Here is a 14,524-nt window from a genome sequence, read left to right on the forward strand (position 1 = left end):
GATAGTACAGTAAAAGCTGTGTTATCCGGAACTTTACCAACCGGAAAGCTCTATAAACCGGCATTTCTGATCTTCAAAGAAAGGCTGGTTTATAGTCTGGTTGGCTCAGGGCTGGCAGGCTCCCTACCTGGCTCCGTGTGGCTCCCCGGAAGCAGCGACATGTCCCTGCTCCTCCTTGGCAGAGGAACAGCCACGAGGGGTTCAGAGTGCAGGAAAGTTTGTGGGGTTGGGGCGTGGGAGCGGGGTGCCAGATGCGGGCAGATCCCTGCAAATGGCAACCTGTCCTCTGCATGCTGCCTCCGCCCCACCCCAAGCACTGGCTCTTCAGCTCCCATTGTCTGGGAACCAATTTAAAACTACAAGGGGAAATCTGACATCTGAGGATTTTGCTCCAGTGAACTAAGGAAAACTGTTTTGGAACTATAGTTACTTTCCACCAAGAGACGGAGCAGGGTTAAAGAAGTAAAACAGACTGAGAAGAAAGCAACTGCAGGTCCACAGCATCAAAAGAAAGAAGCTTTCAAAATAGATATTAGTATGTTTTGCTAAACTTTTTTTTTTTTAAATCCTTGTGATATGTTACTCGAGGATTTATTTAAATGATGCCCCTCACTCTGCCATGTACCAAAGTCAATCCATTAATACTTGGCAGCCCATTCACTGTCCTCCAGTGAATCAATTTATTCGAGTCCCACAGAGTTCTCTCCTGAGACTGTAGAAGGGAACCCTCCCAGCACACATCCAGGGCACCCCAAAAAAGGAAGCAGTGGTCTGAAGAGGAGGGAGGCAGCTCAAGCAACTGTGGTGGGCACCTGCCTACCATCCGAGCAGAGGTTTATTATATAGGAGATCTGAATAACCCCCCCTCATCAGATAAAGGGCTTGAAAAAAGAGACTGCTGGAGTGGTTGGGACTGACCCATCTCCAGTGACCCCTGCCACAGAAGTGGAAGACCAGGCACACCCGCCTTCTTCTCCCCCACCCCTCTGGGGAACTGTATACCTTAGCAGTGGATGCTGTTTTTGGCTGAGCTAATATTGACACTGAAGTTGCCTGCAGATTTAGGAAGACCTCCCTGAGGTTTTATACTCTGGTAAGATAACTGTCTAAATAAGCAATCACAAATACAAAAGGAATATATAAGAAAACTCAGATTATACCAAAGTTGATGATACTTAGCCAATAAATATTCCTACTTGCCATGTATGAATGAATGGGCGGGTGAATTTCCAAAGCTATATTCATAATTCTTTTTGTCTGCACTGTGTTTAAAGGGAGTTCAGTCTAGGTATGTCTCTGAAATGCATATTTACATAGCACATTCATGATGGGCTAATCTGTTAATCCTCATTTGCGGGGACAAACAAGCAAAGTGCTATATTGCAGCACTAACACTTAATAGGTTCCCCCTTGTTTTAAGCTCAAAATAAGCCACTGGCTTTTACAGGACAGTGATATAATCCTTGACTTCTATTCAAATTTCGAGGCTGTATCCAGGGCAAATGCTAAATTAATGCAAGATCAAGAAGCTGCTGGTACATTTGATTTCAGTTTAGAATTACTGGCACATGATCTCTCTACCACAGGTAGAGGTTCTAGACTATAAAAAAAGGTAAGATAGTACCGAAAGGCCTATGGCACTTCAACTTCCTAAAGAATAACTAAAACAGAAACAAAAATAGAAAAAAAAGCTCTGATGTCCAATTTGAGATTCTACATGGGAAAAAAAAAAGTGAACCTTTATATTTTTATTAAAATGTTTGGTCAGAATAACTGCTTCATCAGCTGTAGTTAGAGAAATGAGCTCTGATTTTAGCAGGACATCAGGCACACATCTGCCTGGAAATTTTGATACATTCTTTCTGGTAACAGTTAGTGGTTAAAAGAAAAAGTTATAACCACCAAACAGGATTGAAATGAGTGATTCAGCAGAATGTGCAGTACACTTGGTGGCGATGTTCAGCTCAGATACAGAACTATTGAGTGCACACTGAGAGGGAAGTCAACAAGCCTGAAATGTGTTGCTTGCTACTGCAACAGGCAATGCTTCAAAGTGGGCTCATATTTTTGTTTTCCTAATCCTAAACTGATAACAGAAAAACTAAGATGACTTGATTTTAAAAATAACATTTTAAAATCAGAATTTCTTTCAAGATCTCAAGTGCGAAAGTGGCTACAGGAGAAACATAAAACTGAAGATTAAAGACTGAGTATCAAGTGTTCTCTTCCGCCAAAATATTAAATCCTAGTATCAAACTCAGTCATGGGCTACATCCTACTTCCTTAATGTACTCATCAGACTTCTATGTCAGACTAAAATTCTGCAGAATTTAAAGCTTCCATGTTTAAAAAACAAAACAAAAAACAACTCATGTTTTTAAAAACCCTGCCGATTGGGAAATGATACTATGTTCTTTGACAGAGTCTTCAGAACTGGCTGATAAAAATAGCAATATTGAACATATCCACTACTGGACACAGATATATACAAATTACAATTCAAATAAAAGTATGGTGAACTGTAGCAATTTTGTAATTGATTCTCAGCATGTTACTTCAACAATGCTATAAACAATATTTATATTTTGCATTCACTATATCCTTTTCTGTTACAACTATTTAAGAAAACCAAAAATATTTAACGAACAAATCAGGCAGACTAATTAGTCCCTCATAAGCACAAATGGCATCTCCATTAGCAATATTTTTTTTTAACTATTTGTTCACCAGAAAGCGACAAACATTTCATCAACTCAAAAGTGGTCAAGGCAATTTTTGACAAATTTTGTTGAAAAATTTACTTCCAGATGGATACTAAGTATGCAAACTTCATTTTGAGAGGACTAGTTTTCAGTAACTGAATACAGGAGAGTCTGGCCTTCTCATCCTTAATAACACAGCTAACAACATTATTTTGTAGGTTATCCAACATATAGTCACACATTAGAAACAAAGGCCCTGATCCTGATCTTAACTTTATGCATGTGAGTAGTCCACTAAGTTCAATGAGACTATTCATGTATGGAATTTAAGTGGTTATAGGACCAGGGCCAAAATTAGGAACAGTATTGGATCATAAGGTCTTCCGTTACATGGTTTGTTAATTGCTCTCATCATGCTAACACAACACCACTTATGTTACCAGATTAATACACAGTACTGTATGATACTCCCTGCTGATCCTTTGCAACTCCAGCTGCAGTTCTATTTATCAAGAAAAATGCCAAATGAAAAGAAATGGAGTAAATACCAATGAATCTCTAATTCAACATTATCAATATTTTGCAGTGGTTAAAATATGTGCCCCTTGAGTCCACTTCTATAACACAGCTCATAATCCATGGGAGGCACGGGGCGGAAACTAACAGTTTCTCGGGTTATTTAAATGCTACATCTGAAAACAAAACTAAAATTAAAATAAAAAAAAACATCAAAGGCTAGACTAGGTCAGCAAAGTACCCTGAAAAGATAGTTTAGGGATGCAACATATGAGAGGCAGGTAATCCTTTAACAACTAGGTCCCAATACTTTATTTCACTATTCAAATGATATAGAAAACCAGGACTATCACAGCAGTCTTCAGAAAACACAGATCAACAGGCTAAGCTGAGATAAGAAGAACATGCCATTTATGAATATGGTTTATTACCATGGTTACAAGCTTTCAGAACAGGCCTCTGATTGGTTGGGCTGAGATTTTGCAGTATATCTGTAAAAGCGAAGAACAAAAGAAACATAATACAATCATCCATTAACTTTCAGAGGTGTAACCATATTGCCAGGTAGATTTTTTTCCCCTTCAGGTTAAATATTTCTGGGAGCAAAGCAGTGTTAAATACCAGTAAAATATCTGACTCAATGGAGAATGTTATGACTTTTTCTTCCCATTTAATTATGCTACTATAAACCCAAAAGAGATATGGTGCATATGTTTCTGTAGAAGAGTCTTGTCATAACAATCAGGCTATGTTAAGTTCAGTACATTGATTTGCAAACTGGTACTGACATCAGCCAACTGGAATGAGCATCTCTGTGAAATTTGTCATTGCAAGAAGAGGATTATGCATGCTGCTAGGACTCCAAGGAATTCCAGCCTGCAGCACACTGCACTCATGATACATTTTTTAAGCAAAAATGTCTTTCTATGTCATAATTCCTTAGAAAGTAACATGAACAGGTATAATATTCACCTTTAGGCCTTGGTGTCCGTTTTCTCCGGTCTCGGAAAGCAGCACCTGACTGCAAGGCCTCCAGCAGGCTATCCATCACTCCTGTCTCGTCACCCTCTGTGAAAAGAGATGGAGGGAATTCCATCAGACCCTCAGGGTTACCACAGCAATGTCAAAGCATACATGAGAGTGGAAAAAAAAAAGTCTTGTGCCATTACTAAAATTAGCAATTTCAAACATAGACAAGCCTTTAACTTGCCCATAAATCAGCTCTCATAATGAAATCAGTTTCATTAGCGTTTGTACTGCTGTTCAGTAAAGTGGACCACACTTTATTTGATTCACTTCACACAACTGCTTTCTATAGTGAGATTCAATACTACCTTCAAATGGAATATGGTTCTATTTACGTGTGCGTCTCTGAACCCTGTATGAAACCACAACCCATTGTGAATCACACATTTCACTTGCAGAAACTGGTTACTTTTAGAGAATCAGCTCCTCGCCTAAAATCAAAAAGTTGTTTAGGACACATTTGTTATTAAAATTCTGTTGTCTGAACTGATAGCAAAAAATTGTACTTCTCTGTAGACTTTTGAGAGCCTGTCTCCCCAAAAACATTCATCACATTAGACAAAAACGATAATTTGAGTCACTGTTCTATAAAATCAAGCGAAAATCATTTCTCTACATGAAGCCAATAGAATAACACTGGACTAGAGTTAACATGGATTATAATGAACATGTTCATAGATAATGTACAGAAACCAGCTTCGCGCTCTCGCTTAATAAACTGTGGTCCATATTAAATAATTTACCAAATTTAGAGTATTTCTATTTATTGTATTAGACACAAAAACACGGTCCCATAAGTATAAATGTTACCATAAATGAGGTTACTCATTATTTGTGTACATGCATTTATACCAACAGTACCATGAATAAACTTGCTTACGTTATCAAATAAATTCATGATTAGAGCAATTTTGACCTTCAGCGTCAAGTTTACAACATCAGAGTAAACCAACTGGTCTACAGAGCTTTCAGATTAATGACTGAAAGCCATCTGCACCAACCTCCACTTTACTTGGAAACCTCTAGGAATGAGTGAGTTTGCCCTGGAATATCTAAATGATACTGCCATAGACATTCAAATATGAGAGGCACATCTTGCCCGTGTGAAGGCAATATTTCACCAAATTCAGAAGGCTGGATTAGCAGTGAAAATGGAGAAGCACAAAGTAGAGAAATGGCAGAGGTATCTTACTTGGGACACCAGGCTGGAAATAGGAGCATCACTCAAGCCATCTAAGATGGAAGCTATAAGAAACCGCGCCATTCCTCAAACCAAAAAATGGGCCAGATCTTTTATTCCTATATTCATATGGACCATCATCTAATCTGACCTTCTGTATAACACAGACCATAGAACTTCCCCAAAATAATTCCTAGAGCATATCTATTAGAAAAACATCCACTCTTGATTTAAAAATGGTCAGTGATGGAGAATCCACCACAATCTTTGCTAAATTGTTCCAAAGGATAATTAACCAAACTGATAAAAATATGCGCCTGACTTCTAATATGAACATGCCTAGATCCAATGTCTAGCCACTGAATTCTGTTATCTCCACTCAGTTTGAAGGGCATGAACAAAAATGTCTGGTTCCAAGAGATAAGTTGTTTGGGGTTGCATTCCAGTAAAACAGAAGAGAGAAGCCTAAGAACTAAGGAGGACACATGAGTTGAGATATAAATATGAAAAATGCTATCTAAAAGCTAGGCATCATCATCATGATGTCTGGCATCCTGGATTCTAACCTAGCCCAAACTTTAATATCCCCTCTATCCCCCCCAAAAAATCCTCGAAAACAAACAAAAATAACTTCCTAAATATAACCTTTCCTGATACAGAGGTACAGTCACTACTTCTCTAATTTAAAAAAATAATACATTTAAAAATAAAAATAGGAGATATAAAATGTTAGTTTTCCAGCCTTACAGCTAGGTAAAACAGTCACTGCTTCAAGCAAACCCATTTCAAATGTAAATCAATTCCTTCACAAATATTCTTGTCACTTAAAAATTCTCTGTGGTACCACAATACATGTAATATTAATATGGGGGCCAAAGATCAATCAGATTAATAACTTAATTTCTGCAGCTACGCAATTAATTGCATTTATTTTGCACTACTGGGCCTTTCACCTGCATTTTGTGCATGAAGAAATCTTTTGTAAGACTACTTATAACTTCAAATAGCTGTGACAGATTAGTTTCCCTTTTTCCCAAATATGGACATTCCCTCCAAAGTTACACTGGTCTGAAGGACAGGACAGGCACTATTCAGCTGCGGTAGGCTTAATATCCAGTACTACATGTCTGTTTAGGGCTAGAAACGAAGATTTCCATCTCTTCCTTACAGTATAGCACTTGTTACAGACCTAAGATACTGATCCTTAAAATTGCGGAATTATTATTATTTGTGGGGAAGTTATTTAGTTATTTCTATAGCTTTATTAGTTATAATTTTCTTCTTCATTTGCAAGGCTCACAGGTAATAAGGGATCCTATCTTTACAGGAAGAGGGATATGAAGAGAGAAGTAACAAATATTTATAAGACTAGCTAAAACATTTAAAAAATAGTATTCCTGTATGTGGCATATATAAATGATGGTGAGGAGTGGTATATAGGTTTTCTTGACATGCATTTAGGATGACTTGCATAACCCACTAGTGGTTAGGCCCATTATAATTAACATGGCAATCCCAAATTCGTGACAAAGAAAATCTTCTTGCTACACTATATTCTACCCTCTGCCTTTTCTTATGTTCAGACTCCACCTGACTAATTTCATGTGATTTTCTTAGATATTCACGTTTGTGACTGAAATACACGCTTGATATCAAGACAAAGGTGAAGCTCTTGGAAAACTTGAGGCACAACCTTTCAGTTATTTGAGTTACAAAGAAGGGGAAAAAAAGTCTTTGTCATTAGTAAAATCTGTAAATGTTATGCATACTAGTAATTCAAAAGGGGCTGAACAAAAAAGCATACCCTGAAATTTGTACCATCACTAGTTACTGAGGAATAGTTGTGGGCTCAGTTTTGAGGGGGAAAAAATGAATAAGTTTATGCAACCCAAAAAATTCCTTATTCATCTCAGAATTCTGCATAGTCTAACAAAGCCCCCACCCCTTTCTAACATCATGCACAGACAGAGAAAAGCCCATTCTGCCTGTCCATCTTGATCAGGGTCCTGGCAGAGACAGGAACTGTTGCTTTCAGGCTCATTTCAATGTAGCTTCTGTCCTTTTCTTTTATGATCTCTCTCTCACACCCCACCTCCCCCGGCCCATTTACCTTTTCAAGACCTCTACAGACTTTATAGTTATTTCAGGAAGAATTAAAGAGCAGTTTTCAAAAAAGATGAACTGCAGCATAATCTACTACATTATATAAATACAAATACAGAATAGAGACTTTAAATAATTACATTATTCCTATTCAATTAACAGGAAAAATAACCTTTTGAAGTGTAATTATTAATGCCATTTGAGGGTACTATCCATTTTTCACACTTGCATGCAATATATTGTATTTACAAATTAGGCTACAGATCAAGGCTTCAGATTATTAGCAAACGAAACCTATTGTGTACATGTTTTTAAAACTCAACTTTTCTAGTAATTTTTCCTTTCGTATGGATATAGTCACAAAACTAGGTTAATAATCATTACACACAAATTACCGACAGTTAATTTTCTCCATCCAAAACACAGAGTAAGAGCTAAACGTTCAAATTTCTGTGTCTGTAATTAGAAACCACATTTCTATTTTGGCAGCTATTGTAAGTGCAGATTTAAATGCCTACACATGAATGTAGGCAAGTAAATTAGTATGTAGGTGCCTAAATACAGATTTAAGGACCTACTTTTATGCAACCAAATTTGGCAGGAGAGATACAAAGTAAATATGTTTAAAATAAGGGCATTAAAAATTTTAAACAGAAATATACTAGAAATATTAGTTCTCCATCAGCAGGAATAGAAGAACATGATTGTCATAAACCCTGTATTACAACATAACGCTTCCTACACTCATAACTTCAGATCATGTATGTAAACTGCTGACCTGAAATTATCATATTTAGGATTAACCAATGACTACTCAAATATCAGTGATTCAAGATATAAAATGATTCAGCTAAACAGTTTTAATGCACTGGCATATTGTTATCACATATATCATTTTGAATATGTGTTTGAACAGGAAAGTACTATGTTGTTATAAGATTACTTGTGGACAGAGATACGACTTTTCACTTTAAAAAATGCTTTCCCACCTTTCCACAAAGAAACAGTTAAAACAACGTTGAGTCACATTAAGGATGATAGGTTTCAGAGTAGCAGCTGTGTTAGTCTCTAAGGTGCCACAAGTACTCCTTTTCATTAAGGATGATAGAAGTTCACTTTACCAAACCAATAGTATCTAACAGTGTGACCCTATATAGAAATATTTTTCCTCTTTAAGGTGTTGTGTCTATATCCTGCTATCTTCAAAATCCTGCAAATCTTTTTGAAGAAATGCTAGTCAAACTGCAGGGCAGCAATTCAGGAATAATTTAACACATGTGCTGTCAGCATTACCTAATCCAGCTGTGCAGTTAAGAACTTTATCTGAGACCAGGGAGTTAGACTGTCAGTTTCCATTGGGATCTAACTGATGACATGGCAATTAGACAAAGCTCTTTGTTATACTGTAATTAACTGACAGGATCAAACCTCAACCCAGATGATTATGCTAATAAGGCCAACTGAGAACTTTCTAACACCACCTACTCTAAAGAACTCAAAGACCTCCCACATCACAATTTACCCAGGAACTTAAGGATATCATCAAATCCTTTCCCAAACAACTCCAAGAGAAACTCTACAAACACATCCCCTATGAACCCACCAAAGGGACCTTCTATATCTTTCGTAAGATACACAAACGAGGGAACACAAGCAGACCCACCATATCTGGCCATGGCACTCTTACTGAAGAAGTATCGGGACTCTCAGAAACCATCCTCAGAATTACAAAGTTAACATTTTAACTCATTTAACATTTATAACCTTATTTATTTATTTAGTTCTCATATTTGGATGAGGTTTTAGGATTCATATATAGCACTTCCGAATATTTAACTACATTTATATTATTATCAAGTCTGAATTTCCCTGGCCTTCAATAGAATTGTTTATACAAGAATTCCTGAGCTTTTAATTTTAAAGTTGGTGAAAAATAAGTTTTGGAACCCAAACTATAAAATTCCAGAAGGTAGAAAAATTTTACTGTGTTGGTAATTTGTATTACGGTGGCAATAAATTTAACTGTCTTACACAGAAAATAAATGTACTACACTGGTGCCATAATGAGTTAAACCTCTGTTGTTAAATAGACTGATGATTTAGTATCTACTACAAACATAGTAGTGAAGTTGAGGTGGAAGTACAGTTGGCAGCTATTTAAACAGAAGTTCAGTTCCCAAATCTAAATTTCTGACAGTGGTAAAAAAAATATAGCACCGAGAGTGCAGACACATTACGCAGATTTATAGTTCTGTAGGAGACAAGGTAGGCAAAGTAATATCTTTTATTGGACCAAACTTCTGCTGGTGGAAAGACATACTTTCCAACTACACAAAGCTCTTCTTCAAGTCTGGAAAAGGTGCCAAGAACCTTACAACTAAGTCTATGTTTACACTGCACACCTTACAATGTGCTGTCCCGCTGCAGTCACGCTGTTGTAAGGTGCGCAGTATATCCACTCTGTTGCTGGGAGAGAGCTCTCCCGGCAACAAAATAAAGCCACCCCAAAAGAGGGGTGGTAGCTTCGTTGCCAGGAGAGCGGCGCTTTTCATCGTTAAAACTTTTGTGGTTCAGGGATGTGTTTTTTCATACTCCTGAGCAACAAAGGTATTAATTATGAAAGTGCAGTGTAGACAAAGCCTAAATACAAGATGGAACAGATTGTTTAGCATAAGTAGTTTAACATTTATTTCAAGAGAACGTTCACAGTGAAGTATCTCATTAATATCTCTCCAGTATGAGGGCTTCTCGACACTTAAAACGCTGCAGCACTTCAGTAAAGACACTACCTATGCCAATAGCAGGGATTCTCCCATCAGCATAAGTACTCCACCTCCCTAAGGCTGTCTACACTGGGGTTAGGTTTGTTTAACTATGTCATTTAGGGATCTGAATCTTTCACACCACTGAGCAACATAGTTATCCTGCTTTAATTTCATGGCGTAGACCAGGCCACAGCCAAGTTCTGTAGGAGAGCTAAGTCAAATGTTTACAGAAATAGTTCCCCTCAGATTTAAATTATTGTGGCAACACAAAAAGTTCAAATCAACTCCAAAAGAAATGAAAACTACAAAGGAGCTGCTAAGAAAGGACAAGAACTCGTATTAATAAGAATTACAGTACTATCCAGGCTGCAGCAGACATTGCTAAAATTGTGCTCCATTTCTGGAGCTGAAAATATTAGGATGAACCTCTAGTAACTGAGAAAGGAATGGTAATGGCAATGAGAAATTACAGATTACTGTTTTGCCGTCTGTTCACATTCTGTATTAATTAGTCAAGTATTCTAATATTATTTCTATACCCTTATGCAAAAAATAATTTCCACAGTGATAACACCTCATACTTTATTTGCATGTTTGCAAAGTAGCAGCGTGGCTCTCGTGCCTGCAGAAGTGTCTCAGCTAACTAATACTTCTCTCCATGAACTCCTTCAACAATCCAGGGGGAATGCAGGGTAGCAGGGAAGGGGGTAGTTTAGGGGCCGTGAGGAGTGCAGCTCCAAGTCCTAATCTATTTGATACATCAGGAGCAACCCAAGGTATCTGATGTGACTGCTACAGCTCCTGCCGTAATCATGAAAGGAGTTGAGATTTGGGCAACCCTTGGCATATCACAGGCACATGGCTGTGATTGCAGGGGGGGAGGAGGGAAGCACACAGGCACACGAATATTAGTGTCTATTATCTGCGCAACATCCATGTGTAGTGAGGGCTGATCTGACTGCTCATCTTGCAGGGACTCTGCACATGCTCCTGTGTTGCCATGGTTACTGCCCAAACTGTTTCCCAGAATAGGGATTGTCAGCTGAGGGAAGAGAAGGTGAAAGTGAAAGTCTCACCTTTCTTAAAGAATGCACCGTTTGTGCCTATGGTGATGCTGTCTGTATCTTTTTTAATTTAAATCGGCTTTTTTTGATAAAATGTTTTTTGATAAAAAACCTATCTAAAGATATATTATAGCTCAAAGATATTTCATCATGGAATAGGGATTATAAATTCTAATTCTATAGTATGAGACAATATATTTATGTAATGTTTACGAAAAGTTTTGTAAATGAGTTCCAATAGTTCATGGATTAGGGACCCAATCTTATGGGGTTCCAGAGGCTTCTGTATAGATTATTTAGACTAATAGGACTCAGTGCTCAGTCTAGAAGATACCATCCAAGATGAAAAGGAGGACTTGTGGCACCTTAGAGATTAACCAATTTATTTCATAAGCTTTTGTGAGCTACAGCTCACTTCATCGGATGCATAAAGTGGAAAATACAGTGAGGAGATTTATATATACACAGACCATGAAAAAATGGGTGTTTATCGTACACATTGTAAGGAGAGTGATCACTTAAGATGAGCTATTACCAGCAGGAGGGTGGGGTGGGGGGAGAGAAAACCTTTTGAAGTGATAATCAAGTGGGCCATTTCCAGCACATTTCCAGGAGGAAATAAGGGAAAATAGTTTTACTTTACACCCATTTTTTCATGGTCTGTGTGTATATAAATCCCCTCACTGTATTTTCCACATTATACAAAGTAAAACTATGATAGTGTTTCAGTCACATCATCTATGTCACTTAGCCACAGTATATCACCTGCAGCAAAAACAAAAAAAATCTCCATCATCCAGAAACAACCCTACATAAGTTTGTGATAAGAACAAGCAGATTACAAAAAGAGGTAATTGATGAAAAAAATTGCCCAGTTTGTTTATGCAACAAACTCTCCTTTCCATAGGATTGAGAACCCACACTTCATTAACATGGTTCATTCATTAAGACCAGGATACAGTCCACCCAACAGAGCAGATGTCGCAGGCAAATTGCTGGATAAAGTGTATGAAAGAGAAATTGAGCAGTGTGCATAAGGTCTAGAGAGTGAAATTGTTAACCTGAGTCTTGATGGGTGAGCAATGTCCACAATGATCCTGTTGTATGTGCTCGTATGACAACAGAAGAAGGGAATGTCTTCCTTACAGAAACAATTGATACATCAGGAAATGCACACACAGCAGAATACTTACAAGAAGTAGCAGAAAAAGCTATAACAAACTGTAAAAAAAAAACAAACAAACAACCAAACGTCTAGTACGCAGCTTGGTCACAGACAATGCTGCAAATATATCCAAGATGAGAAGAAATGGTTTAGAACAGAGTCCCAAGCTGATAACATATGGTTGCAGTGCTCATTTGATGCACCTCCTAGCCAAAGACTTCAGTGTTCCAGAAATAAAGGCTAATGTTGTTGAAATTGCAAAATACTTCCATAACAACCACTTTGCAGCACCTGCTCTGAAAAAAGTGGGAGGAACCAAGCTAACTCTCCCACAAGACGTGCGATGGAACTCAGCAGTGGACTGTTTTCAGCACAATATCAAGAACTGGCCTAATCTGATGACAGTTTGTGAACAAAATCGTGAAAAAATAAATGGCACTGTCACAGCTAAAGTTCTCAACATTGGGCTTAAGAGAAAGGTTGAACACATGCTGAGTACCCTGAAGCCTATTTCTGTAGCCTTGAACAAAATGCAGGGAAGTAGCTGTTTTATTGCTGATGCTGTTGAAATTTGGAAGGAACTGAGTGAGATCTTAAACGAGAAATATGCAATGACAGAGTTAAATTACAAGCATTAAAAAAACAAATGGGACAAGCACTATCTTCAGCTCATTTGCTTGCAAATACTCTCAATACTAGGGTCAAACCTGAAGTGCTGAAGAAGAGGAGTTGGCTATGACATGGACATCCAGCAATCATCCCTCTATAATGCCAACTATAATAAACTTAAGAGCTAACGGTGAGCCATTCGAGAAATATATGTTTGCCGATGATGTTTTAAAGAAAGTCACACCAGTGAACTGGTGGAAGTCACTTAAGCACTTGGATTCAGAGACTGCCAAAGTGATAATCCCACTTTTAACAGCAGTAGCTTCTTCTGCCGGTGTAGAAGGAATATTTTCTTCCTTTGGACTCATTCCAAATTGAGTAATTGTTTGGGACCTGAAAAAGCAGGAAAACTTGTTTCTCTTTTCCAGATTATGAACAAACAGGAAAATGAAGATGAAGACAACTGAGTTAGCTGCAGAAGCCAATATTTTAAGTTTCTCATGTTGACCTGGCTGACATAGTCAATTTAATTTGTTTTTTTTAAATATTTCATTTAACTGTTTGTTAAAAACAATTTTAACAAAAACAAACCTGATTTTTAAAAATTGAATGTTTAACTAAAATTCAAGAATTCATATGCTTGTTTTGTTAAAATATTATATTTTTGCTGTTGAAGAAAAAAAATCCAGAATGCATAATATTGTTGTTTTAGTTAAATAAAACTATTTAAATGTATGTCTGGTGATGTTCTCCTCCTAAAACAGCATGGCAAGAAAATCCTCCAAATATTAATGATTAACCTGTTGAATTGGAGATAGTTCACCTCCCAGTGATTGCATAAATATCTGCTTCAATTACCTTTGGAAAATGTAATAACCAATCATTCATTTTCTGATATAGCTGTAAAACTAATCTGAAAAGTTTTCAAAATAAATCACTTAAAAATGTATAGTGTGTACCTTCTAAAAAGGAAACCTATATCTGTCTCTGAATTGTGAAGAATATGCATTAAGGTTATAACAATCAACAAGAATGCACTTTTATGTAGAAATCCATGATTAAATTGAGTGTTCCTGACTAGTGATTTAAATTAATTTGATTTAAATAAAATCCACCCTGAAGAGCATACAAGTTACCTCGGAACAATAGCTATGAGGTGATGAACCTATGACATGATGAACTACTCACTTGCTCATTCTTTCCAGTACCAGGAATTTAAAGCGTGGCAGGGGAGGGACTCTGCACAGAATGTGTTCTAGTGGTGGGGACACATGATAACTTGGAGTAGCTCTGTGGGAAGGGGAAATTGACACAGAGAAGATCCCTTTACACATTGCATCACAAAGGCAAAAATCACAGACTCTTAGAAATGTAGGACTGCAAGTGACCTCAAT

General features: G+C 37.3%; 1 protein-coding gene across 1 annotated transcript in view; it reads right to left on the reverse strand.

Moving 5' to 3' along the window:
• The window catches only part of DIAPH3 (diaphanous related formin 3), a 504,443-nt gene that overhangs the window by 106,903 nt on the left and 383,016 nt on the right, over nucleotides 1-14,524 (reverse strand). Inside the window, exons 26-27 of the mRNA XM_073325081.2 lie at nucleotides 4,191-4,286; nucleotides 3,650-3,709 (exon numbers count right to left, since the gene is read on the reverse strand). Of these exons, the coding sequence (XP_073181182.2) occupies nucleotides 3,650-3,709; nucleotides 4,191-4,286 (156 nt within the window). The remainder of the gene's footprint in view (nucleotides 1-3,649; nucleotides 3,710-4,190; nucleotides 4,287-14,524) is intronic.

This window comes from Lepidochelys kempii, chromosome 1 (genome assembly GCF_965140285.1).
Source record: "Lepidochelys kempii isolate rLepKem1 chromosome 1, rLepKem1.hap1, whole genome shotgun sequence".
Taxonomy (NCBI): domain Eukaryota; kingdom Metazoa; phylum Chordata; order Testudines; family Cheloniidae; genus Lepidochelys; species Lepidochelys kempii.